Source organism: Ylistrum balloti, unplaced genomic scaffold (genome assembly GCF_031769215.1).
Source record: "Ylistrum balloti isolate Yb309-2 unplaced genomic scaffold, AGI_CSIRO_Ybal_v1 Utg370220, whole genome shotgun sequence".
Taxonomy (NCBI): Eukaryota; Metazoa; Mollusca; class Bivalvia; order Pectinida; family Pectinidae; genus Ylistrum; species Ylistrum balloti.
In genome coordinates this window covers 187,833-214,475 of record NW_026782185.1, presented here as the reverse complement: position 1 = coordinate 214,475, position 26,643 = coordinate 187,833, and the positions used below count along the sequence as shown (strand labels likewise).

Here is a 26,643-nt window from a genome sequence, read left to right as displayed (position 1 = left end):
GGGAATTTGCTCTAGTATAACAGAAATACGTATAATTTCCCTTTACAAATGTGCTGAACTTGATGCAATATCGCACAACCTATTAGAAATTTGTGTATGACATTTTGATGACAGAACTGTCACCTTCATTAGACTTACGACCTATAAGGCATAGATTTATGAAGTACATTATACACTTTACAAGTACACTGTAAACTGGATGACAAAGCGACAGGTTTATTTTGGCTGCACTTAAATAAAATGTACACTTGGTCAAGAGTGACTTTAGCAGCACACAATTACATTGTAGTTTGAAAATCTAAGCTGATTTACTTAAACAATGTTACAGCTGTAACAACTACAATGTTTGACATTATGAATATTCAAAGTCGTGTGCAGCTGTGATAGTTCAATTATCTGGCATCAGTAACAAAGTCTGGTCATGTAATCTCAGACGGTCGGCTTGAAATAATTGTACACATGTTATTATATTAATCTGAATAATTCTAACACTCACGCTCTTTGACACTGGTTGGGAGTCAACACGACTAAAAATAATTCAGATCACTGATATATCTGTTTTGGGAAAAACTTTATTGTAAGTGTCAACCACCAGATTAAATGTCACAGGACTACAGGTTTGAAAGTGATAAAATCAGGTTTACAAACGCTATACATCTTTAGGACATTGTTAGTTTTATCTAAAATGTAACTCTTAACAATACAAAATGTACTATTCATAGTAAAGGAATAAAAATCAGTACAAAAAAAATAGTAAATTGGTTTATCATTTTGCCTCAATACATGACTGACAAAAAGTTTTATGCTAAATAGAATATGATTTACATATTACAGAACATCAAATTTCCTTTAAACTTCTCTCAAATTATATAACACACTACATATATCACTACAATTTAAGGTTAAAAATGCTTATATAAAAATGCCTTAGCTATAAGTTTAATTGACCAGTGCTAAAAGCAGGAATCAAACAGTACAAAGTGAATAACAGAGAGTGAAACAAAGAGCCCTATCAATCACACAGTCGCAAACTTAAAATTAACTTCAACATTCAACATATAATCTGATTTTCAAACTGTTAAATGACTCATTGTCTAAAACCTTTAACAACAGATGTCTCGCACTTTCAACTTGGTTCATTTTTTCTAGAGTTATCTCCCTTATATTGAAAGATTAATCTTTATACTAGGACGAAGGCTTTGTTGTTTTATTTTCAATGCAAAATTTTAAATGCTGTAGAGGGACATGTTTAAATCTGTGAAAGAAAATGCTGATACTTTTTTTTTGTTTCTTGATTTTTTGTTTAAATTTGCTAAGACATTCCACCAACAATTTATTAACCATCCTATATGTTTAAAGAGTGTATCTTTTCTGTTGATTTTAAACTGATTTTGCTTAAATACCCAATGGGATATTCTGAACTCTGCCTACAATATCCTATTAAACGATATGTATGAAATAATTTATGTATCATCTGATTTGCTTTTTATTTCAGTTCGACAGGCAAACGTGTGCATAAGCAAAATGAATTGTCAAATCTTTCATTTTCACATCCTAAATTAGTTAAAGATGTGGCAAATATGAAATCATTTATCAAATTCATGCAAAGCTTTTTCAATTTATTAGAAAAATTTTGTATGTCCATCCAATATCAATTCCTAGACATATCACTTTAGATTGCTTTTGTGCAAATGACCTTTGACCCCTTTTGCTATATACTTGCTACATAATCACAGGAATATTACATTATGTGTATAATTATAAAGTCACTGGAACCTGTAGTTAAAATATAAAGTCCTGCATAGATTAACGAAACTCTCACGGAGTTTAGTGGCTATGTTCTACACAACCGTTGATTGGCTGTTTCCATGGTATGACATCAGATTTTGCACGATTATCCACTTGCACACTTAAATCATCACTCAAATTTTTGGCCTGGCGCATATGTACAGTCTTATTTCCACCGGACGAAAAAGAATTATCACAACACTTGCTGCAAACACCAGTATGCTCTTCAGGCTCAGGTGAGGAATATTTCAGTCGCTTCGGTCGATCACAATAGCCATTTTCCAAGGGAAGATGATGACCATTGTGTTTAGTTCCTGCTAAACTTCTATCACTCGATTGGTTACCTGGTTGCTGATTCATCAGTGACATCAAATGATTACAAAGCAACTGGACAAAGCCATCCACTCCCTCATATCCTATAACAGCCACGTTTATACAAATAAAAAAGTGTAGTTATGACTCTCATATCCTAAAACAGCCACTTTGATACAAAAACATTAGTATAGTTATGAATCAGATCACTGTTACTGATATACACAACACTGTGGAAAGAAACTTTCACAATTTACATAACATGTACACGGTTGTCAGATTATTTGCAACAATCATCTTTTCTTCTGAAATAAGAACTTAATTTCAGATAAAAGTTTATTCTTTATTTAGAAAATAATCAAACATCGTGGCAAAGAATACATTTGCATATCATAAATAGTTTATTTATCGTAGAGATGAACACCTGGTTCACTAGAGTTAATGATGTAGACACCTTTTTCTCTGTGAAAACTTACCAGGGAAGGCGTTGATGTCAATTACAGCATATTTTTTGGTGACGCAGTCAATAATTACATCAATGCCAAACAATTGTATTTGGAACTCGAGACCGACGACTTGTCCTAGTTCCTTCAGCAGTTCAATGTCAGGCTTAACTGGAGACTCGCTCTTGTTGGGGTCACCTTCATCTAACTGGGTAACATAAAAGGTCAAATTGTCTAACATAAAAGGTCAAATTGTCTAACATAAAACTATAACTATATAACTGTGGAATTCCATCAATGATATTTGCTACATATATCTTTGGAAAGTACAAATGTTACATTATCAAGTCAAACTGTAGGAATATAATCAGAATTTTGTGGTGAGTTGAAAGACATATATTTCTCATTTCAGCACAGTGATCTATGACTGTTTAAGGGGTCACCTCTCTATCCTTGTACACAGGATTCCCTTCAAATCTATGTCTAATATCATATTTCTGTTAATGTGACATTTTCTTAAAATACCATTTATCTGCATGCCAAAATATTATACAATTTTGTTTGTTTTTCTTCATGTGTAGATCATCATTTTACTCAATCACATATCCAAAACACAAAACTGCAGAGAAAGCAACTTCACAGACCTAGCTTCATATACTACAACATGACTGTACATTTCTGTATTTATCTACCAATAAGCTTACACCTGCTAATAAGCCCACAAACGTCTATTTCTATTCAGCAGAATTACAAAGAAATAGTATTTCATTTTCCAGTAATACGCCCATCCCCTGACTTTGAAACAGACATTGCATATTATTCCCCAAGGAGTCCAGTAATAAGCCCTTCCACTCACTTTGAAACAGACGTTTGGTGTTGGTCCCCAGGGACTCTGTAATAAGCCCACCCAATGACCTTGAAACAGACATTGTAAACTGATCCCTATGGGGTTCTGTAATAACCCTATCCCCTGACTTTGAAACAGACATTGTGAACTGATCCCTATGGGGTTCTGTAATAACCCCATCCCCTGACTTTAAAACAGACACATGTTGGTTTTGATTGCAGATTAAGTATATAATTATTTTCAAATTTACACAGAAACCAGTAAAGCGACATGTTGCATATTACAATTTGTATGAAATTTTCTCTGCCAAATGACATGATATTGAATTATTTATATGTAACATGACAATATTTATTTGCCTCTGTTAGGGCATATTACAATTTGTATGAAATTTTCTCTGCCAAATGACATGATATTTAAGTATATGTAACATGACAATATCTATTTACCTCTGTTAGGGCGTTTGAGCAATTCGGCTTGGATATCTGACTGGAATCAAAATAAATTGTTTCTTGGTCTGAAAAATAGAAGGTCACCAAATAACATTTTATCGTCTAAATAGAAATGTCCATTAATTATCTAATCAAGATACAGAAAATGGATTAAGATGTTTGTGGAAGACGAGCCTGTCAAAGTGTTATCCTCTACATATCTTACATCAACAAGTCTCAATATTCTATCAACTTTGTCTAAAGGTGTACTTACACACTATGAAGATACAGCTTCAACATTGTTGATTTAATTAATTTTGTCAGCTGGCTAAATGAAAAATTTGATGCTAATTTCAAGGGGAGATTTGGTAGAAAAATATCAGTAAAGTTAAAAACTGTCCTTTTCTAAACTACAAAAACATAACTGGAAATTTTCTAACACGAATTGCAGACATATCTATTGAGGTTTTTCAAAACGATGACTTGACTTTGGTGATAATTTTGTGAATATTATGTCTAAATACAAACATTATATGCAGAACCAAGCTGAAATTAGTTAACCCTGATATATCATGACTTCTCAATGAAGGGTTCAAGTCAGTGATAAGGGGACTTATAAAATGTCGACACTACCCTTTTTATGGTAGTCCTGTACTTTCAATGATACCTACCCTCATTGTAGAAATTTTTTAGTGAAGGTCGTTCAGTAACATACTGTTTGTCCCCTATCACAAACACTTTATACAGGATAGCATTATGGTTGATGAAAGTCTGGGCCACACACGGAGGCTGGACATCTTTCAGACCTTCCTCGTTGAAAATGATACACATCTGAAAGGAACAAGTTCAAGGCCAAGGTCAAGGATGTTACCAAAAATTTACAAGAGATTTTTGCCATATGAGTGACTTGTTCCCAATAAGAGTGGTTGAAGATTCAACTGTTTGTGATTAGTATTTGGACTTAGAAGTCCGATTTATTTTCTGTAAATTGGTGAAGGTTGTAGCAGTAAGTGTGTATTCTCTTTGTAAATTGGCAAAAAATATGATGAAGGATTTAAAGAATTAGCTTTAAACCTATCTAACCATTATTATTTGTTACTATTTTTAAAAGATCTGATCCATTGTTAATTATAACAACAATTTGACATTTTGAAAACCTTTAGATCTACTGTAAGTCAAGAAATGCTCTTATTTAGCTTGACAGATCTAGTTGTACCAATTTTAACAATTTGTGGACATATTGTAGACCCACAACATCAACAAAAATAAATCCCCCCAAAAAGGAATGATTTTACAGTATAAAATACAAAGAAACAATCCTGTTACTGAGCTTTTTCCAAAAAATCTTAATCTACTTCGAAGACAGAAACTTACCTTGTGGGACCTGCTAGTGCTGTGGGCAACAATGGGTTTACATACTGTGAACAGAATAATGGCAATTCATAGGTTATTCAAGCATCACATAATTATCACTGTCAGCCTTAGTTTATACTAGCTGTATCAAATGATACATCAGCAATTTGTCAAAAATCAATATTAATTACCTTTAATTTTATTTCATTCAACACCAGAGTATAAGACGCTGAAGCAGTTACAAAGTAAACTTTAAAGTCCTTGACTCATAAATGTTCATATAAAAGTGCAAAATTCATTTGTCTAATCTCTGAACAAATTCAAGCAAAAGTTCCTGATTCAGAGACAGCAACTTTATTGAAAGTTCAGATTAGGGGACGAGGTAAGATAGATCAGATCAGATCTGTCTTAAAAGTTCATTACTCACTCTGAAGTTCTCATGAACTGCCTGAATCAAAGATGAATTTCTAATCAAAATTTAATGGGGGTTAACAATTCAGTGTGCAATTTTCAGGAGATTAATCAACTACAAAGACATTTATAAATTCTTAATACAACATCATGAAGCAGGAAAATGTTAGAAGTCAGTGGAGCAAAACGAGGCGGCTTATACTGATGATGTCAGTGATCACAGTCTTACAGTACAGATACAATCAAACCTCCTATAACACAAGTTTCCCAGGCCATTACAACTATGTTAAACAGATAGTCAAACTTCCATGAATCAAACTTGGATGATTTGAATTTCTCGATGTATCAAAGTTTTGTCCGGTCCTAAGTTTTATTCCCATATTCTACTAACTTACCCACTTATGAATCAAAGTTTTATAATCCAACTTTTCGATTATCAAAGTTTTTTTCACGGACCATAAGCTATTATAACACAGTCATTGATGCCTCATGATTCGAACAAAACATTTACCTGTATTGTACAGGCATTTTCGCTCCACTGTGAAATTTCACCCACTTCAGTGAAGAGTGCTACCTGACAATGGGATTATGATTGCCTACTATCATTAGCTCTGTGGTGAATATTTAATTGCTTACTTACAAGCCATGATATTTTAATCAAAGATAATGGGACATTGTGTGATTTTCACCACCACTATTACGGTATTACATGTAATGAAAAATAATTCAATATCAATTTTTTTTTTTAGTTTGAAAACAATGACACCTAACATGTGGTCTGAGATAACCTGAGGTTTTACATATACTAATTTATGCAGGTGAGAAATCTTGTTTACATGGAAACATTCTGAAACATTTTGTAAATAAAACACGTTTAGATTTTACAGTCGTTAATTGAACTACAGTAATATATTTCCAGTTTCACTCGGGAAGTCTCAAATTATTTTAATGCACAGGGGTGATAATTATTTGCCAGATTTAAGTGTCAATAATCTTATACTCTCACAGAATCTTAAACAGCATAAAAACAGAAATCAGAAAAGTAAATCAAGCAACATTCCACTGTGTTCTTTACGTGTATATCTTAATCCCAGAAACAAACAAACGGCATGAATGACAGGTTAATTTCCGCGAGCCATCCGACTCCTAGGTTAAATAACAAACACATGATTACACAATGTGGTATAAACATGAAATAATGTTATACAAATTAGGTTAAATGGAGAGTAAGCTTACAATGATACTGTAGTGTACAATTAGTTCTATCAATCACTAAATTCTATGCATTTCCTTGAGCACGATATAAATATTTTCTTAAATTACATAGTTCTTTTACATTATTGGTGCTCAGTAATATCGTTAACTTAAAACAATTGGACTACTGTGATAGAATTGTTTGATATATTTACATCTCAGATTTTAGTAAAGAGGACACTTTAGGATAAAGTGAAATTTGTCCTCTATATTACCAGATGTACAACGAGTACATGATCTATTTTGACAAAAACATTCCGTCTACCGACTTCAATATTTAAATGGTGTGACGAAAATCTGAAACAAGTAATAAGACGTTTGTACTTTGCTTCTATAGATTTACATAAATAAAATAAGGAGACAAAGATTATCAACAAGATGTTGATACAAAAAACCCGTAGGTGATCTTGATATATTTGCTAACATGTTCTGTCTACTATTGTCAAAAATTCTTTGTTCTATGATTTTAAAAGCAACATTAACAGGTAAATTGTTTTCAAACACATATTCCAACCCAAGACTAGATAATTCCTGTTTGATATTAGCAACCCAGACATCGTTTAGATTAACACACTCATCATAACATGATTTTAATATACAGTTTTCAGTCTGTTTCACCTTCAACCAGAATTTTAAAATCCTTAATTTTCTACTATCAAAAGAAATCTACAAAGCTCACAACAAATCAGATCGTTGAAACAACTTTTTACAAAAATTAAGGCTTTTTCTACATCAGGTGATTAGCGAAATCCCCATATCTCAGAAGCTTAACATAAAATGTTTTTACATACGAGTCAAAAACAGCACATTGACTTTCAATATTTATAAAATGGTTACGCAATTTTGACATTAAAGAAAACAAAGGTGTCAACCCTTTACATGTATTGTTTTATTTTTCTCAGTGAAAATATCAATGAATGCATGCCTCTTTCTTCACACACCCTACATGGATAGCTTCATGCATGGCGATTCAGAAACACTATTATGTGTAGACATGCTCACAGGTCAGACATCTGTCACCAACAGATGGTGTCAACTGTATTTGTTGAATACTACAAGGATTACAAAAATATCTGAGGAAAAAGTAAAAAAAACAATGATCAGAATTTAATATCAGAATTTCTTCAGTCAAATCAGAAAATTGATTAAGCTACAGACGAGATTCAATGGTAAAAAACAATTTAATTAGTATAACCGGTATGTCAGAAAAAGACAAAATTATGAAATTGTTGTTTGCCATAAAATGTCAACTAAACCTAGTCAAATCAGCTTGTTTATTGAGCACAATAAACCATGCAAGCTGTCAGAAATATGAAGGTTAATAGTTCATTGAAACCTATACTGACATACTTTTAATCCACAGCACTGTCCCTCCTATTAACTCCAGACCATTACTATGTAACATATGTTACTGTTACCAAAGAATCTCAAAATAATGGGGCAAAGCCACAATTGGCCAGGTTGCAGGATAAGTGCAATGTTATATATCTTGCTCAAAACAACGTTTCAGCCAATGAGAGACTATCACACTCAAAACAACATCTCAACAAATGAGAGGCAAAGGCTGCCATTGTGGATTTTCCACGCCAGACTGTTGGAAAAGACTAAGTTCCAAAGACCAGAAAATCAAGAAAAAACATCTGGAATGAATTAATAGGTGCACATCTTCAACATATATATAAACATCCCACAAAGTTTCAAGCTTCTACATCAAAAACTCTAGGAGCTGATTCTACAAGACAGGTACCCCTTTTCCCTACCAAACTGTGGAAAATGTCCAAGTTCCAAAGCTTAGAAAATCCAGAAAAATGTCTGGAATGAACTTTAGGAGGAGTTGATTCCACAAAACTGGTACCCCTTTTCTCTGCCAACCTGCAGAAAATAACTAAGTTCCAAAGCTTAGAAAATCCATAAAAAATGTCTGGAATGAACTTTAGGAGGAGTTGATTCCACAAAACTGGTACCCCTTTTCTCTGCCAACCTGCAGAAAATAACTAAGTTCCAAAGCCAGGAAAATCCAGAAAAATGTCTGGAATGAATCCATGATTGGAGGTGCTGATCTTTAACATATATATAAACATCCTACAGAGGTTCGAGCTTCTACATCAAAAACTCTAGGAGGAGTTGATTCTACAACACTGGTACCCCTTTACCCCGTCTGCCTACCCGCCTGCGAGACTGCTTGCTCGACATTGACCATACTATAACCCTGATTTGCACTATGTGCAACCCGGCCAAAAATATCCTTAAAAATTCCCACAACACAGTGTCACTTTCATCAACCTCCATACATTGCCTTTACCATAGCAACTAAACAAAATGTCCCTCTTATAACCTTCAAATCAATAGTACATTCCATACAGCTGTTACTATAGCAACTACAAAAATGATAAACTTTACAACAATATCAAGATATAAGAAAGAACCACAACTCCTCCAAGTAGACGTTGGTTTTTGGGGAAAATTTTCCACACATTTTTTATTTCAGACATATAATATAGTCCATATAATTGTTACCATAGCAACACCACAAAATATCCCTCCTATAACCTTTTGACCAATAATATAATATAGTCATATAATTGTTTCTATAGCAACAGTATGTTCCTCTCATATAATAGTCCTATAACTTCTGCAGCCTTGTCAGGATTTTTCAGATCTTACAATTTGGTAAGAAAAATCGCATATTTCAAAATTTATTGCTTCACTGATGTGTAATATGTAAGCATAAGTCGGAATAATGTTCCAGATCCTCACAGTACCTTGTATAATATATATTGTAGTCCAACAGTGTTTTAATCATTCTGTTTGATCTCAATGTATAACAAGACAACTATTGTAGGCTGATTATGAAAGATTTCGAAATTACTGGACCCTAAGATTGTTCCTAACAGTTACCATGGTAACATCCAGTCTCCGAGGACACTGGACAGACAGTGCTAAGCCTTGTGTCTCTATTTATCATTCATTTATTGTACAAGAATTTGTCATAAAACTGATGGCTTCATGGTGGTCCAGCACTGTCCCTAGTCAGTCATAAGAGAGATGACATTTTCATGATGAATTCTGAAAAAATTGCTATCTGTTCTACATGTATAGGGAGGTTGTGCTGGAAAGATAACCAATATATCCCAACGCTAATGTCAGGCCTACAGAATTTGATCCCTACTACCAGAAACTTATAATTCTGACAGTACAACAGGAAGTCTTCAAGCCCACACATAGTCAAATAAACTTTAGAATTAAAGCAAAGTTTCACAGTAGATACATTAAAATTTGTCATGTCACACGTTCACATATGACTATTGTTTCACTCAGCAAAATAAATTCAAACTCAATTTGTAAGATTTCTCTTCCTCAATAAAGCCTCTTTGTTTAATCTGAGATACATTCAAACCCGCTTAATATCATATTCCATTTTTCAGCAGGAAGTGTGATATTAAGAGGAATGTGACTGTATAAACAAGAGACCTATATACAAAGATAGATACATTTCATCCAGTTCTATAGTACTTGGAGGAAAACAAAACTATTTACATTAAGATTCCCTGCTACAAGTCCTCTACAGGAGGATATATGATGTATCATTTCCTTGTATAACAGACAGACATGTAAACAAAGCTATTTACTGACTCCCATCGGACTGAAGTGATGAGAACATCTTCACATATGTACATGTTCCTGAGAGAACATTTTTTTCCAGGCCAACTTCTTGATCAATAATTACTGCTTCTGTGTACTCTCAACTAACCACACCACATGCAAGGAACAATCTTCTGATGTTAGTTTTCAAAAGGAGATAAACAGAAAAGACAAAAAAGAGGTGAAATGAGACAATAACATTTGTCTTTTTCCTTTGTCTGCCCAAAACACACTATTTTGATTCAATTCTTTTCTTTTGGCAAATTTACCGTTAAAAGTTTTGATTCATTTTATAGATATGATACAAATTAACAAGATTTATTTAAAGTTTTGTTCCTTATTATTACCATCTAATTTATTAAAACATTATCCCTTCCTGCTAATCAATTTTCTTGCCTGGGGATGGCCTTGCCCATGGTTGTTTTGTAAATTAGAAGCAAATACAGTCACTTAAAGTGTTTAACTGTCCCATTATAAACCCCTAAATTTATCATTAAGTGCTTCAATATCTTTAAACAAATTTCTTTACTTATGAGGAAGAAATTCTCATGTTTTTATTATTATTATGAAAACATTTAGGGAAATAACACATGACAAAGCCAGAAAAATGCTGATTTAAAGTTCTGATGATTGTGCAGATGGAAGATATTTTCAGTTTGTTTCTTGACAAACATAACCAATACAGCTGTGTTCTGAAGAGCTATTTCAGAATGATTCTTACCACATGAGGCCTAATCCTCTATGTGGAAATATATTTCCTCTTTGTTACCAAACAAAGGCTATAAATCTGTTTGTTTGTCAAAGGATTTTCTTAATCTCTTTCTTACCAAAAGGGAACTTGACATTGGCTTGTTGAAGGCGTGCCTTATTAATGCTGATGTCTGTCGTGGTCAGCTCGACAAAGGTGGGGGTAAACACACAGGAATCTGCAAACAAACCATATCAAAACGTCATACAGGGTCATGCCTTTCACCAAACAACTACACTAACAAAAAATGTTCACACAGCAAAAAACTCAAGATTTCCTCAAATTTCAATCATCAATAAACCAATGTTTTTAAAAAATAAAAGTTCTGATAATGCTACAAATGCATTCAAATTTCATTTCCCTTGAAATCAACAGGATTGCAAAAAGCTATCCAGGTATTTGAGTTAATCATACATAATAAAAACAAGGCAACTCAGTGAATCACAGTCACCCATTATACATGAAATTGTATGCCAAAAATACACTGTAAGTGAACCTTGCCACAAGGAAGAGGTTCTCGTGACTAGGTGTTCAGGAGGTAGATATTTTCAATAACATATAATAGAAAAGAAAAATATTGCTCTTTTAAAAATAAATCCTTTTTCATGACATCAGACGGCGATCTGTACTGAAAGCTATTGATAGTTATCAGTTGCTTCAAAGCTTGAATTTGAGCATCAATTAAAGGTGTATCATTTCTTAAAGAAAATTAATAACCTTTTTAAGACAGATATATGAAGGCCGACATTTTTTCAGGACAAATCTAAGGTTTAAAGAAAATATTTCTTAACTAAAAGTATTTTCCATTGGGCACAGATCACATGCTAATTAAGCAGAAAAAATCACTGCTAATAAATAAACCAGTTAACTGCTTAGTTATAAATATCATGTCCAATCATCATGCCTGAAGATCCAGAGTTGTTGCCCTTGACAGACACAACTCCACAAGGTTAATTATTTATTGTATACTCTTTCTCCAGTAAACAAAAACATCAATAATGATGCACTGAAAACAAGGATATCTTCTTCTGATAAAACAAGTTGTGCAATCTAACAGCTGTTTAAAAATATTCAAAGTCAGCATAAGAACAAAACTCTTAATCATGAATAGATAAATAATAAAATACTTACTATATCTACAATTTTTGAGCGGGGATTTTCTGATTGTGGAGAAAGGTCACGGACAAGCATAAATATTCTATGTCTGTCTAACTCAATAAGTACCCTATATCATTGAAGCTATACATCAGTATTGATGGGCTCCTGTTGTTCTATAACGAACAGACCGAAACAACAACATAGCATGACGTAGTTTGAATAAGTAATCCGGGAGAAATTGACCGGGTACCTGTAACGCTGAAACAAAAGCATTTGCTGACTATAACTAGGGTTGCATTATATATACATCACACACTATTAAGGACCTGTCAACCATCACACTGTACCTGGCCTATACTTTGTCTCAACAAATATTGATCAAGTTCACCTGTACAGGTAGATTCTTTTTCAGATGTTGATTAGAGAGTAGAGTATCTTTACTTATGTGCTTTCAAAAGTCTGGTTAGTTTTTCCAAAGATGAAATGTGACATTCACATACAAAGTATGTCTTTGTGATTTTATGTGAATACTCAACTTAGTTCACTTATTAGACAGTGTCATCCTGGTACGAGTACTAGTCGTTTCCTATCATTACTCAGTGTGGTACTGTTTTCCTTTCACAAGCTCATTAAGTAAAATGTCAAACCAGTAAACACATGGTCCCAGGTTCAAAGCTCTGTAGCAGGAGCAGTGATGACCTCTGCAATATTTGCCACCCACACACATGTAGCGTCCCAGCAATATTGACAAAATACTTACAATGAGGCTCATTTCACATGAAGCATCACCACCTTTCTCTTGGGAATTCTATTCAGAGTTATTTTCCACATAGAGAGAAAGAAAGAGAGAGAGAGAGAGAGAGAGAGAGAGAGAGAGAGAGAGAGAGAGAGAGAGAGAGAGAGATACATGTATTATCAAATAAATTCTAGCCAAATGTTACAATTTCCTATGTACTGAGGTACGAGAATTTCCTTCAGATTAGATGGGAGAATATCAGATAGATTTGAAGTATTGAGAAATAGAATCTTTGGTCTTTTTCATAGATTTACATATACAATATCGCCGAGTGCTAGAGTTTAAGTTGCCAGCATGAGGCTTGTGTTGGCTAGTAAAACTTTTACACAAGGATTGAGATATCCTTGTCTGTTTATTTCTTTATTTGACAGGATTTATGTGCATTATAACAGCCTTTCAGCCTTGTGGATTAGAAAAGATAAGAAAATTACCAGAGAATAAAGAGCATAAAGTGACTGAGGAGAGAGGGATACCGAGATGAGGTGAAAAGAGCTCATCTCTACTATTAGACCTGTGATTTAACTACAATTTTGAAGACGACCCCCTTGGCTTAATTATAGCGCTAACCTTACTCTGACTAGGCAGGTGTTACCAAAAGGACTGGTTGTGAATAAGCCCTGACAAAAGATTAGGCCCATATCTGATTACTTTTGCTACAACTTACTAACAAATAAAAGTGTAACATATTGAAAGTATTTGTGGTATACATCGTGCCATTATCAATGGTCCATGAAACGTAAGTCGAAATTGATGACAGTATCCAATTACAACATGGTTACGCAACATTACACGATATGATACAACACTACACTGTTTCAATTTGTTTAATAAAACAAATCTGCAAAGTTTTTATTTTACTGAACAGCTAGCGAACTAGAAGAGAACTCTTTAGTATAAAAGGCACATAACAGTAAAAATAACGCAATAGTGTATTTATTTGACAAATATCTGAGAACATTTTGTCTTTAAACATTGAATTCTTACACAGGATCCAATATATACCTACTACAATCAATTGATAACACAAGACAGCGACTATATGCTCCCAAAAAATTTCAGGGAGCAATTTTTAAAAAGACATGTTTTCGCAGTGTTACAAGAACATTTTATAAACTGGTTTTACAGCTACTTTGATATAGATAGAGAACATCTATGTTTGGTCTTGTGTCTGCCATCTTCAAAAGATGACAATTGCGATGCTTCAGTCTACTTTAATATAATGTAATAGTAGGTTGTAAGCCTTATCCGCAAAATTACAATTCAAATTAAAAGATAAAAAATGAAAAAAAAAAAAATAGTTACCAGATCACACAAACTTTCTTCAAACAATTAGATAAAATGTAATGGTACGGACAAGCAATTCATCAAATCAACATTATCTACATGTCATTCTTCCCGGAATTCAGAAACACCACAGGAATTTAAACTTACAACTTTAACTGACTTCGCAACAATTTATAATTAACTATGTAGGCATTACAGAGTGAACTTGTAAAATATAAATTCCCATCTATCTTACATATGTATAAAAGGAGGAGGGGGAGGGGCTGATGCACTAGCTAACTAACTCAACATGCCAACACTTCAGTGCTGTTAAAATACTTATGTAACAGCTAGGCAAGCTCTATTTCCTTCTAAACATTCCACTACATAGCAGGATGATAGAGGGGCATTTTTACTGTGGTCAAATCATGTTATAATATATATTCCCTGAAGGTAAACATATACAAGCAATGTACTTGGGGTTACTGCAGTGTCTGTGTCAGAATAATGATTATCTTTTACTGTTGGAACGACCTGCTGACATGTTAGTGAGGCGTTGATAGCCGTGATGTAATCGTTGATGGACAGACTAAATCTTATCTCCAGTCCTGTTGGAGCAATGCCATTCTAACTTAATTCCAGTGTTTCTCTCACACAGTGGTAACATATATTAGGCATAAAGATAATATAGATCAGGTGTTATAAGACAGATATAGTTAGCTACAAACGAATATTGAGCACAAGAATTCATATCAATTTTTTGAGAAACATTTTAAGATCAACAAAAATATTCTATGTGATCTTTTCTTTAAGCTTGTACGTAGGTGTGATGTTTTAGTAGTATAAATAGAAGGTAATTTAAAAGATAACAGATGACAGATGAACAATGGAAATTTTTTTAAGCAGAATATGTTGTTTAATTGTCATGTCATAATGCATAATATAAAGCTGTCCACAATTTTAGACCTTGGGCAAGAAATTTTACAATACTGTGTCCTGATGAAATCCAAGGTTTTGGGCAAAACTTGTAGAGGATACCTCATATATTACTAGAAACTGCCTCCAGCCTGTCATGATTGATTCACAGCATTTTAGCTCACCCTATTGCGTCAATCCCCTGCATACCCTCAGGTATCCAGACGGGAGACCAAGGACCCATCTACCCACTAGTAAACAGTACACAGCATTGGCTCCATTACCCATCCTCTCTTTTTAAAACTTAAATCAGGTGACTCGAGGATCCTAAATCACTCTGAATATATATGACTTTAAGTATGCCATGTCAATATATTTGTAACTACATATGATTTAATAGATTCATGAAAATTTCCTGCTATTTAAGTAATAATCAGTTCAGCTACATCAGAGATTCTTTTCAGATATTCTACTGTAATTGAAATTCTCCTATTTAATTTTCAAAAAAAAAAATCATGTTTAAAATTCTATGATAGAATTTTAAGTGATAAAGATGAATTTGTTTCACTGAGAAACACTGAGAAAAATCAATCGATTTTCGGATGAATTTTTGAAAAACCCATAGTTAATTGATGTGAACCTTTAAGCTAATTCATGTATGTATTTACATCTCCAAAAAACATTTATGATAAACTGTCATTTCTGGCACACGAAAGTAAAGCTACACGATAACCACCAATAGCTATGAAATCAGATCTGGATCACAGAGTCTGTACTTTTTGAAAAGAAGTTAATTGAAGATTTTGACATGAACTTATATAAGTATATGACTTCTGTGAGTTAAACTTCAAAAAACATAAACATGAGGTGAAGGACAGAGAAAGGACAGAGAGATGATGAAACAATGTTAGATGACACTGCATTGTCATCATCATCATCATCATCATCATCATCATCATTGCATTACATATCTAATGCACTATAAATATCTGCCAAGTAACTACAGAGGGGTAAGCCTAAAACCTTTTTTTCATTCTAAAGCGCTAAAATAATGAAGATTTAGTTGAACAAAAAAAAATCTAAACGAGGGTAAAACATCAATGGCAAAGCTTGACACAAGAAAAACAAAAGCACTTTTTGATGAAAGTAAGAAAGTCAGTGGATAAATTACCTGAGTCTAGTAGATGGCACCTCAGCAGTAATTTGTATTGTTCATTCCTGTCGATAAGGTTCTTCAGAGAATCAAACGTGTCAACTAATAAACAACTAGGGTGTCGCCTGAGGTAGTCCTGAAAATTAACAACAAGCAAAATACAAAGTGTACAGATTGGGTGGCACCTGAGTTAGTCCTGAAAATTAACAACAAGCAAAGTACAAAGTGTACAGATTGGGTGGCACCTGAGTTAGTCCTGAAAATTAACAACAAGCAAAATACAAAGTAAACAAATCATGAGACATCTGATGTTGTCCCGTAAATGTGATCAGATTTTACTATAATTCACATCACATCATCATGAGGACATATAGACAACCCTGACCACAATGTTTTGTTTTTGTTAATTTCAAAATGATATATTATTTCTGAATGCTAGCTATAAAGAATTCAGTTAACAACGGTTATGTAACTGACCAAATGGAAATCTTGCCTCCAAATCCAAAATATTCCAAAAAAATTTCCTTTTTAAAAATAATTAAATGAGACATAAAAATCATTTGAAAAATATGCAAGATTCTATTTTGGATATTATCACCTAAATAAAGTGTAACTAGGTTCTGTTGCGATCGATAACATTGACATTTATACAATCACAGGGTAAAAATAAATTCAGTTTCTATAAACTCTACTGCATTGTCTTTAACCAGGCCCTAAGGCTTGCATTGGATTTTTTAAGGTGAATCTGTACTGGTTTATCTCCCCTTAGTTTGAAACCACAGATCTAACAGTTATGAATAAAAGAGACTTAGAGTATGAACAAAGAATTTTTTTTCACAGATTCAATTTTCTAACAACAGGAGCTATTTATTTAGTTGCTACAAACAATATATCTTTTTTTCTTTCTAATGGGAAACAGATTTAAAACCAAAGACATAGAGCCCTATATATAGCAGGGTACCATGGGCTGTTACAGTAAATAGGTTATAGGTAATTTAGTGTTGTTGCTTGTGTATAAACTGGCCGTTGTCAGCAAACAAAAGCCAGATAGTCCATTTTAAAACCGGTATTGAACTCAAACATTCTGTACAGCATTTGTTTGCTCTGAATATGAAAACTTGAACTTGGGAGTTAAGCCAGATTGAAATCTTTAAAGCATGTACATTACTGATATGGTTGGCTGTCTAACATTACAGTCGTTGGGCTAGCTAAACTCCTTAACAGGTCAATCAGAAATAAGATTTAGAACTCTTATGTTTTTGTTGTTCTTAGTCATGAAATCTACGTAATTTTTGTTAAAATCATTTGTCAAATGCAATAATATATAAATAAATGTATTACTTACATAGAGCTTTAAAGGTCAGCTTTCACAGAACACTTCATAGATGTGTCTTAGAGATTAAATTATGAGAATTCAACATTGTTTCAATGAAATTTCAGACATTCATAGGAATAATTTTAAAAATTCAGTAATGATAAATTATTAGCTTATACTTTCTGTAAATTCTGAACACAACCATGATAACAATATTACAGAAATACCTTAATTAAAAAATGTTATTTAAGCTTTTGTAATAAATTAAACACAGCAGTGTTACAGCAGAATATTGTAATAAACGCCAGTGCAATACACATACTTAAAAATATCTCCATAAAAACATTGGGACCACATGTATACAAACCCGACTTTGATACTTTAGAACAGAAGTCTACTTGTTCATTATTTTTAAGTCAATTCTTGTCATATTTGTTATATCTTTTATAAACAGTCTACGGTGTGTACTAAAGACATTAGGTCCAAATAGTTAAATTTTACATGACTGTACTGCATGATACTACAGAAATGAAATTAAAACTGCTATATACACATGTTTCAAAGTAATATTCAAATAATTTTTAATAACTAAAACATCTGTGAAAAATTAAGTGAAAATAGTTCTACTTAAATCATTATAGCATCCCAGATAACTTAGGTACATTTGTATTTCATTAACTGAAAAGTTCATTTTTGTGTATAAATGCATTTATTTCTGCAGTATTCAATTACTGTCAATAAAAAGCTATTAAAAGAAGTTTTCAAAATTATCAAAATTCTGCACTCATACCAGGCCACCATTTTTAATTTTACACCAAGAAATCATAGTTTATCTATAAAATCTAATTGTCTCATGATCACACACTGTCAGTTTTTCCAGCGATTCTTAGCATATCTCTGTTCCACTACAGATATCAGACATGTTAAAACTGGGAAAACAAACGGATTTATCAGGTTTAAGATGCTTTGAGATCACGTCAAGTTATCTTTTTGTATTTCAACAGTGTTCTTGTTAACCAGAATTTTAATGGATAAACTGCTGGTAACAGGCCTTTGCAGTATGAAAAAAAAAATCCTTAAACTTATCAATGACCAAGAGTTAAGCCGAGACTCGGACTGCATCTGGCTAAGATTCTGAAAAATCATCCATCCAATATGGGTTTACACCTTGCTAAAATTTTATTACAAAATCTAGTTTATTCAGGACCGAGATAACTTGTTCTGGCACAGATTAACAGGCAGTAGATTTCATTAGTACTGTACCACACGAACATCAGAACATCATCTCAAGCTTCAGTAAATGCCAGTACTATTCAACAGGGTCAATTATAAGAACTGGTTTTTGTATAGACGTCCCATGATGCATGATGAGTGAGTCGTGATTTCTTTTCACATCGCTATAAACATTAATCCACATGAGTGTATCTTTTCATAAAGATGTAGCATATGACTTATTCATGCTAATAACACAGTATTCTCCATGTTCACTGTTGTCAATATCTTGTTAATACTGTATTGAGAGTACAACAACTTTGATGTCCTAATCGAAGCACACTTAGCAGCCTATATAAAGAACACATTAAGTCCATAATTTGAAAGATCTCTGCTGTTTGTTAAATTGCTATGAATGAAAAACACAAATACATAAACGAACAGGTGAACAGGTAGCAATGTACGATATCATACATCTATTTTGACATCCTATTATTTTTGCTGGAAACAAATCATTTCCTCAATTTTGCGAAGCAGTATTTTAGAAAAAACAAGAAATTTTGTAACTATTATCCATGATTCTAAAGCAATTGCTATAACAAACTGCTAACATTATTAGTTACCTCTCCAATTATCCAAGGATATTAGGACAATTACAACTGATTCTCTCAAAACAGATTAAACGGTGTCATACTGTTTGTCCCAAAACTGAAAAATCAGGTAAAAATATTTTTTTGGACAAACAGGATTTTGTATGAATAAGTCTGTAATGGCTAAGAAAACAAACCAGCAATTAATCTTAGTTTTATTTAAAATACAGGTAAATTTAGCACTACATACCACTATAATATAATGTACATTTTATATAATTATCAATTATACTCTCAACAAAATTTAACTTGGAAGGATGTGATATAGTGAACATTTTATGTTCAACTATACAGTTCAGGACATAACTATAGAAATAAATGAAACCGATAAATTAACACAATTCAAAATAAAACGAAATCAGTCCATGTGCAACAGGTATGTGGTTCTGTCTCCGTAATTGATGTAATTGATGTTGTTGTTTCGTAGGAGAGTTTTCAGTTGGATAAGACGGTCATTTAGCATTCTGTAGCGACGTCTCTTTGGCACAGGCAGTCCTCATGCAGCATGTTGTAGGCGGTTAATGTAATTGTCTTTCAATTCTCTGAGGAATATGAAAATGCTTGGATGTGCATGTGGGATCTTTTTCTTGAGTTTGCTATGCCATCCTTCCAAGTTGTTTGTGGTCCTGTGTCCATCGTTGTTAAAGTGGTTCCAAACTTGTCGGCCTCCTTCTATCCATTGGGTGGTGACGTAGTCAGTGATTGTATCTACGGGTAGGTCGACGTCTTCAAGGTCCTCCAAGGCGTTGAACCAGCAGTCCTCGATGTGATGTGGTGGTAGTGGAAGAACAGCGACTCAGCGAATATTTTAACAAAATCATTTCTTTCTAATATCCTATTTAAATTATTTTATTTAATTCATATTAATTATTCATACATGCATATATATTAGTTAACGTTATAATAATATTTGTATTTGATTTTTTCAAAATGTTTCAAATAGCTTTACATGTGTATAAAATTTTGGACAAATTTTTTACCTGTTAAAACAACACACACAGGTACCCTAAATGTTATAACAACACACTGCCCTATTTGTGTACATAATGTTTTTGGGACAAACAGGACACAGATTTTTTCAGTTTTGGGACAAACAGGATTAAACCGATTAAACGGTATGTGATACAGATGACTGATCACATGATACTGAATGCATGTATTTGCTTTCAAATGGTTATGATTGTTATGAATTACGATGGAGTTTCACTGATAAATCTGTAAAGATGTATTGAAACTTGACACTGAAAGATATATCTGCCAAAAAGTAGACATCATCCTGTATTCAGATTGAAGAATTTTGTATTTGAATCAAATTGTAAGTCTCTCCTGGGACGTCCCTGGTCTCTCAAACTGACAATAACTGACTATACAGTATGTTTAGCTTCCAAATATGTGACTGAGAGAATGCTTAGCTGAACCAGGACTTCACAATTATGCTGTAAGGTTAGAGAATAAAGTTTCTTTAAAAAATCATCTCCCCCATTTACCTTCAAAATGTTGATAATTTCTTATTTCATTTCTTGTTTATACTACTTACCAGCTACCTTCCTCAAACAGAGATAAATCATGTTAATCCCAAATATGTTATTGTCTATAAAAGGATAAGTGAAGATATCTGCATATGATACATTAACAATCATAACTTAACTACCTGCTTATGTATTAAAAGTGTCACATCAAGATGTTATGATTTATTACAAGTAAACATTTGTTAAACAGGACACAACCTTTCGTAGCTATTCAGATGATTTTTATTGATTAAAATGTCACAATAAACATAGAGTCATCCCCCTCCCATCCCTGGGTCACAATGTCAGTTGTCATTTTTATCCTGTATGTATTTGTAATTATTCTAAATCAGTTCAGGGGTCCATAGGGTATATAATCTCCACATGCTCTTATCTTCCTAAGTGATCATGTGCGAACTTTGACCTTTACCTTGACCAACGACCACTGATTATGTGGTGTTGTGATGTTTTGATGTGAAATCTGAGCCAAATTTGTTAAGGTGTACATGATCAGCATGATATCTTGTAAACAATTTTTTTTCATATCAAAAGTGGTCTGTGGTCTAAAAGGTAACCTTTAACCTTTAACCTTTAACCTTGAAAAACCTCCATGGTGTGAATATGGTGGGTATAAATGAGAGCCTCTATCCAAAATCCAAAACAGGTATACACAAGTTTCCCTTGAGCTCAAAAACTTCCACCTTCAATGACTTTGAAAAATTTGCAATTTTTGATTGCAGATACACATACAATTATATTTTGGCTAAAACATTGTGTAAAATGGTGGAAAAAAAGGCTTTCACAGCTCAATTGTGACCCAATGGAGCCTTCTTCTGAATCTCCTATACATCTATTCTTGTTGAGCATGAAAACAAGACATTTTTTAATGAAATGGGCATACAACTCATGCAATTAGTATTGTGACAATGGCAACTAAACTGCAGTTCAGTGAGAGATGAATGCACACGGGGGCGATATTCTGATGGCAAAACCTAGCTTCCATATCAATAACAGGTGTGTGTATGTGGGGGCGATATTCTGATGGCAAAACCTACCTTCCATATCAATAACAGGTGCGTGTATGTGTGGGGGTGGTATACTGGTGGTGACACCTACATTCCATATCAATAACAGGTGTGTGTATGTGGGGGTGGTATACTGGTGGTGACACCTACATTCCATATCAATAACAGGTGTGTGTATGTGGGGGTGGTATACTGGTGGTGACACCTACATTCCATATCAATAACAGGTGTGTGTATGTGGGGGTGGTGACACCTACCTTACATATCAATAACAGGTGTGTGTATGTGGGGGTGGTATACTGGTGGTGACACCTACATTCCATATCAATAACAGGTGTGTGTATGTGGGGGTGGTATACTGGTGGTGACACCTACCTTCCATATCAATAACAGGTGTGTGTATGTGGGGGTGGTATACTGGTGGTGACACCTACCTTCCATATCAATAACAGGTGTGTGTATGTGGGGGTGGTATACTGGTGGTGACACCTACCTTCCATATCAATAAGAGGTAAGTTATACATCATCCATCATGGCCTCCAGACATTGTGTACACAAATATGTCTATAGGTAAACAGCTTATCTAATAAACTTGAGCTCTAACCAGTGTTGGGAAAGCTAGATGAGTAAGTCCATTCCTTACATTTAGTACTGGAGTCAGTTTTAAGTATACTTCTGAATGAAGGACCTCAATAAAATTCACAGCAGGATATTAGCTGGGCGGTGTTTCTTTTATTGATAAAAACAGCTTTGTAAACATAATATCGACAGACATGTATGTGTTGCCTAGGTCACCAATCAACAGATGCTTACATATCTTTGATATAATGCAAATGTACTTACAGATCAAAGCATATGCCAATGCAATGATTGGGTCCCCTAGATTTCCATATCTATCAAATTTCACACCTATAATTTGTATACTGAGCACTCTTAATCAACAAATCATGAATAAATTGATTGTTGAAATTTAAGTATTAACAGATATCAAACACACCTATTCATGAAATTGATTGATTGCCCAAGAAATACCTCATAATGTTTGAAAATTCATGGAATATGAGCCTCACAAAACATAAAATTTTATAGTATATGTATACACTAAAATATTTTAGTACAAATATCTCTCCCATTACATTTAACTTATGTAATGCTGCAGATGATTTTAACGTGATAAAAACAAAGGAAAGATAAGTTTGCTAGGTTGAAGCAGTGACCTTGACCTCTCTACTCAATTATCTCCCTTGGCATTCTGTAAGGCAGTGCATTCACCATTGATCTTAAGCTCTCTACTAAATTATCTTCATTGATATTCTGTCGGGTAGTGCATTTATCAGTGACCTTGACCTCTATGAAATCCCTTACCTTAACATTCTGTAAGACAGTGTGTGATGATGTGTCGCCTTCCTCTGCTTTTACCATCAGACCAGTAAATTTGTGCAGGATGAGATCAAATGGTCCCTGTTCTTCCAGTGGGAGATGTATATCTAACTGTAAAATATGCAATCACAAACACTTTCAGTCATATTTTACAGAAATTTGTAATAAAAAATCTCTTTGTTCAAGCATTTTTCATATTTTCAATCATTTTTCAGTGTTTCTTTAATTCAATACTGCTACATTTTATGAATTTTTAAGTAAATCTAATTTTGTAAATCAATATCACTGATTTTAAGTAATGATGGAAGGTATATATTACAAATAAAGAAATATTACATCCACACGCTTCACCCATTTGGCACTGATTTTGGCAGTATTCAAGTCTACTAACACCGAAAATCTATAACACATCACAAGCTTGCTGGTTTTGTCAATATCTGTACATTTAGGCCAAACCAAGAAAGATTCCATTAATCTTCATAATGATTTTATCTGGTTAGCTTTTTCTGGAAAAAGTTACAATCTTTATTTTTCAAGCCAAATTTGTACATAGGAAGTGATACAGGACCACCAACAGAAACAACAACAGCAACAACAACAGCAACAACAATAGAAACAACAACCGAAACAACAACAACAACAGCAGCAACAGCAACAGCAACAACAACCGAAACAACAACAGAAACAACAGCAACGACAACAGATTAAACAACAGCAACAACAGCAGCAACAACAACAGAAACAACAACAGAAACAACAACAGAAACAACAGAAACCACAGAAACAACAACAGAAACAACAACAGCAACAACAACCGATACAACAACAACAACAACAACAACAACAACAGAAACAACAGAAACAACAACAGAAACAACAACAGAAACAACAGCAACAACAACAGCAACAACAGAAACAACATCAACAACAACAGCAACAACAACAGAAACAACAACAGCAACAACAATAGAAACAACAATAGAAACAACAACAGAAACAACAACAGAAACAACAGAAATAGCGGAAACAGCAACAGAAACAACAGAGCAACAACAACAGCAATGACAACAGCAACAACAACAGCAACAACAACAGCAACAACAACAGAAACAACAACAGCAACAACAACAGCAAAAACAATAGAAACAACAACCAAAACAACAACAACAACAGCAACAACAACAGCAACAACCGAAACAACAACAGAAACAACAGCAACAACAGAAACAACAACAGCAACAACAACAGAAACAACAACAGAAACAACAATAACAGCAACAACAACAGAAACAGCAGCAACAACAACAGCAACAACAGAAACAACAACAGAAACAATAACATCAACAACAGCATCAACAACAACAGAAACAACAACAGCAACAACAGAAACAACAACAGAAACAATAACATCAACAACAGCATCAACAACAACAGAAACAACAACAGCAACAACAGAAACAACAACAGCAACAACAGAAACAACAACAGAAACAACAACAGAAACAACACCAGCAACAACAACAGCAACAACAACAGAAATAACAGAAACAACAACAGCAACAACAGAAACAACAGCAACAACAACAGCAACAACAGAAACAACAACATCAACAACAACAGCAACAACAACAGAAACAACAACAGCAACAACAATAGAAACAACAATAGAAACAACAACAACCGAAACAACAACAGAAACAACAGAAATAGCGGAAACAGCAACAGAAACAACAAAGCAACAACAACAGCAACAACAACAGCAACAACAATAGAAACAACAACCAAAACAACAACAACAACAGCAACAACAGAAACAACAACAGAAACAACAACAGCAACAACAACAGAAACAACAACAGAAACAACAACAGCAACAACAACAGAAACAACAGAAACAACAATAACAGCAACAACAACAGAAACAGCAACAACAACAGAAACAATAACATCAACAACAACATCAACAGAAACAACAACAACAGCAACAACAATAGAAACAACAACAGAAACAGATTTTACCAGGATCAAGATAGGACAAAAATGTAACAGATTTCATATATAAAAAAAAAAGACAAAAAATTTGGTATTTTTGTATTGGTTTAGAGAAAAATGATTATTTAAGTAAAATATTACACTAACATAGCTCTCTAAATGCGACAATCATCAATTACTTATTGCACACTAAGGGACTGACAACTGACACCTTTGTGAATTACCAGCTCTGTCTTAATCTTTCACAAAAATAGTGTCAAATGTATATTTTATCAAATGCTCATTTATTTGTTCTGACTTTTAAATCAAGCCTAGTATAATTTCTCTGTTATATATACCTGTATAAAGTGCCCACACAGAATTAACAGACTTGCCATATTAAATACATGTCTAACACTGAAACAAATTTTACAGACATTCTGCCTTATCTGCTCTCAACCACCAAGCTTGGTTTGATTTATAGTAACCCCAGCTTAACATCACAGAAAATTATCAGTAATATTTCTAAAAAGTTTAATCAATTACATAAAATCTTTACAATTGGGACTTCTCCATCTTGTTTTAAAAAAAATAATTTCAAATCATTGGATGTGGGAAACAGAAATCTTTGTGAAAAAAAAATCAACTTTTGAGTGATTAAGCTGACAAATCTTATAACAACTATCTTGGCCTGTTTGAGCTGATATTTACATCCTTCCCTGGCAGGGAAATACATTTCATAAATTTGAAACTATTCAAAGTTCCACAGATAAGTGCTTTCCTCTCCACCTAGTATATATGTGTGACCACATGTTGGCTTCCAAATCATAGACTAGTTCATCTCGAACGAAAGTATTTTGATATATTGATCATGCAAAGCATTCTTTCTTTAAATTCAATATACTGAATTGTTTAATGAGCTGTAAAAAAAAATGAATACATATCCATTTTGCACTTTTCTATTTTTCTTGATCAATTAGTCTATACTTCAATTTTTTCAACTTTGAAATTTACTAATTTCAAACCGTAAACTTTCACATATAATATCAGTTGGAAAAGAAAAAGTACCAAGGTGGACTGGCCTGCAGAGAGTGTGGATACAACCTTTAAATTCTATTAGTCTATGAT

The 26,643-nt window shown here is 33.5% G+C and overlaps 1 protein-coding gene across 2 annotated transcripts in view; it reads right to left on the bottom strand.

Annotated features, from left to right (window-relative positions):
* Positions 1-350: 350 nt before the first annotated feature.
* Positions 351-26,643, bottom strand: part of LOC132551820 (inositol-tetrakisphosphate 1-kinase-like) — a 32,637-nt gene continuing 6,344 nt past the window's right edge. Inside the window, exons 3-10 of one of the 2 annotated variants that reach the window (XM_060215965.1) lie at positions 23,530-23,655; positions 16,473-16,590; positions 11,309-11,407; positions 5,196-5,239; positions 4,493-4,652; positions 3,840-3,907; positions 2,577-2,751; positions 351-2,204 (exon numbers count right to left, since the gene is read on the bottom strand). In XM_060215965.1, the coding sequence (XP_060071948.1) occupies positions 1,828-2,204; positions 2,577-2,751; positions 3,840-3,907; positions 4,493-4,652; positions 5,196-5,239; positions 11,309-11,407; positions 16,473-16,590; positions 23,530-23,655 (1,167 nt within the window). In that variant the 3' untranslated portion in view covers positions 351-1,827. The remainder of the gene's footprint in view (positions 2,205-2,576; positions 2,752-3,839; positions 3,908-4,492; positions 4,653-5,195; positions 5,240-11,308; positions 11,408-16,472; positions 16,591-23,529; positions 23,656-26,643) is intronic. The other variant, XM_060215966.1, reaches the window with a different exon arrangement.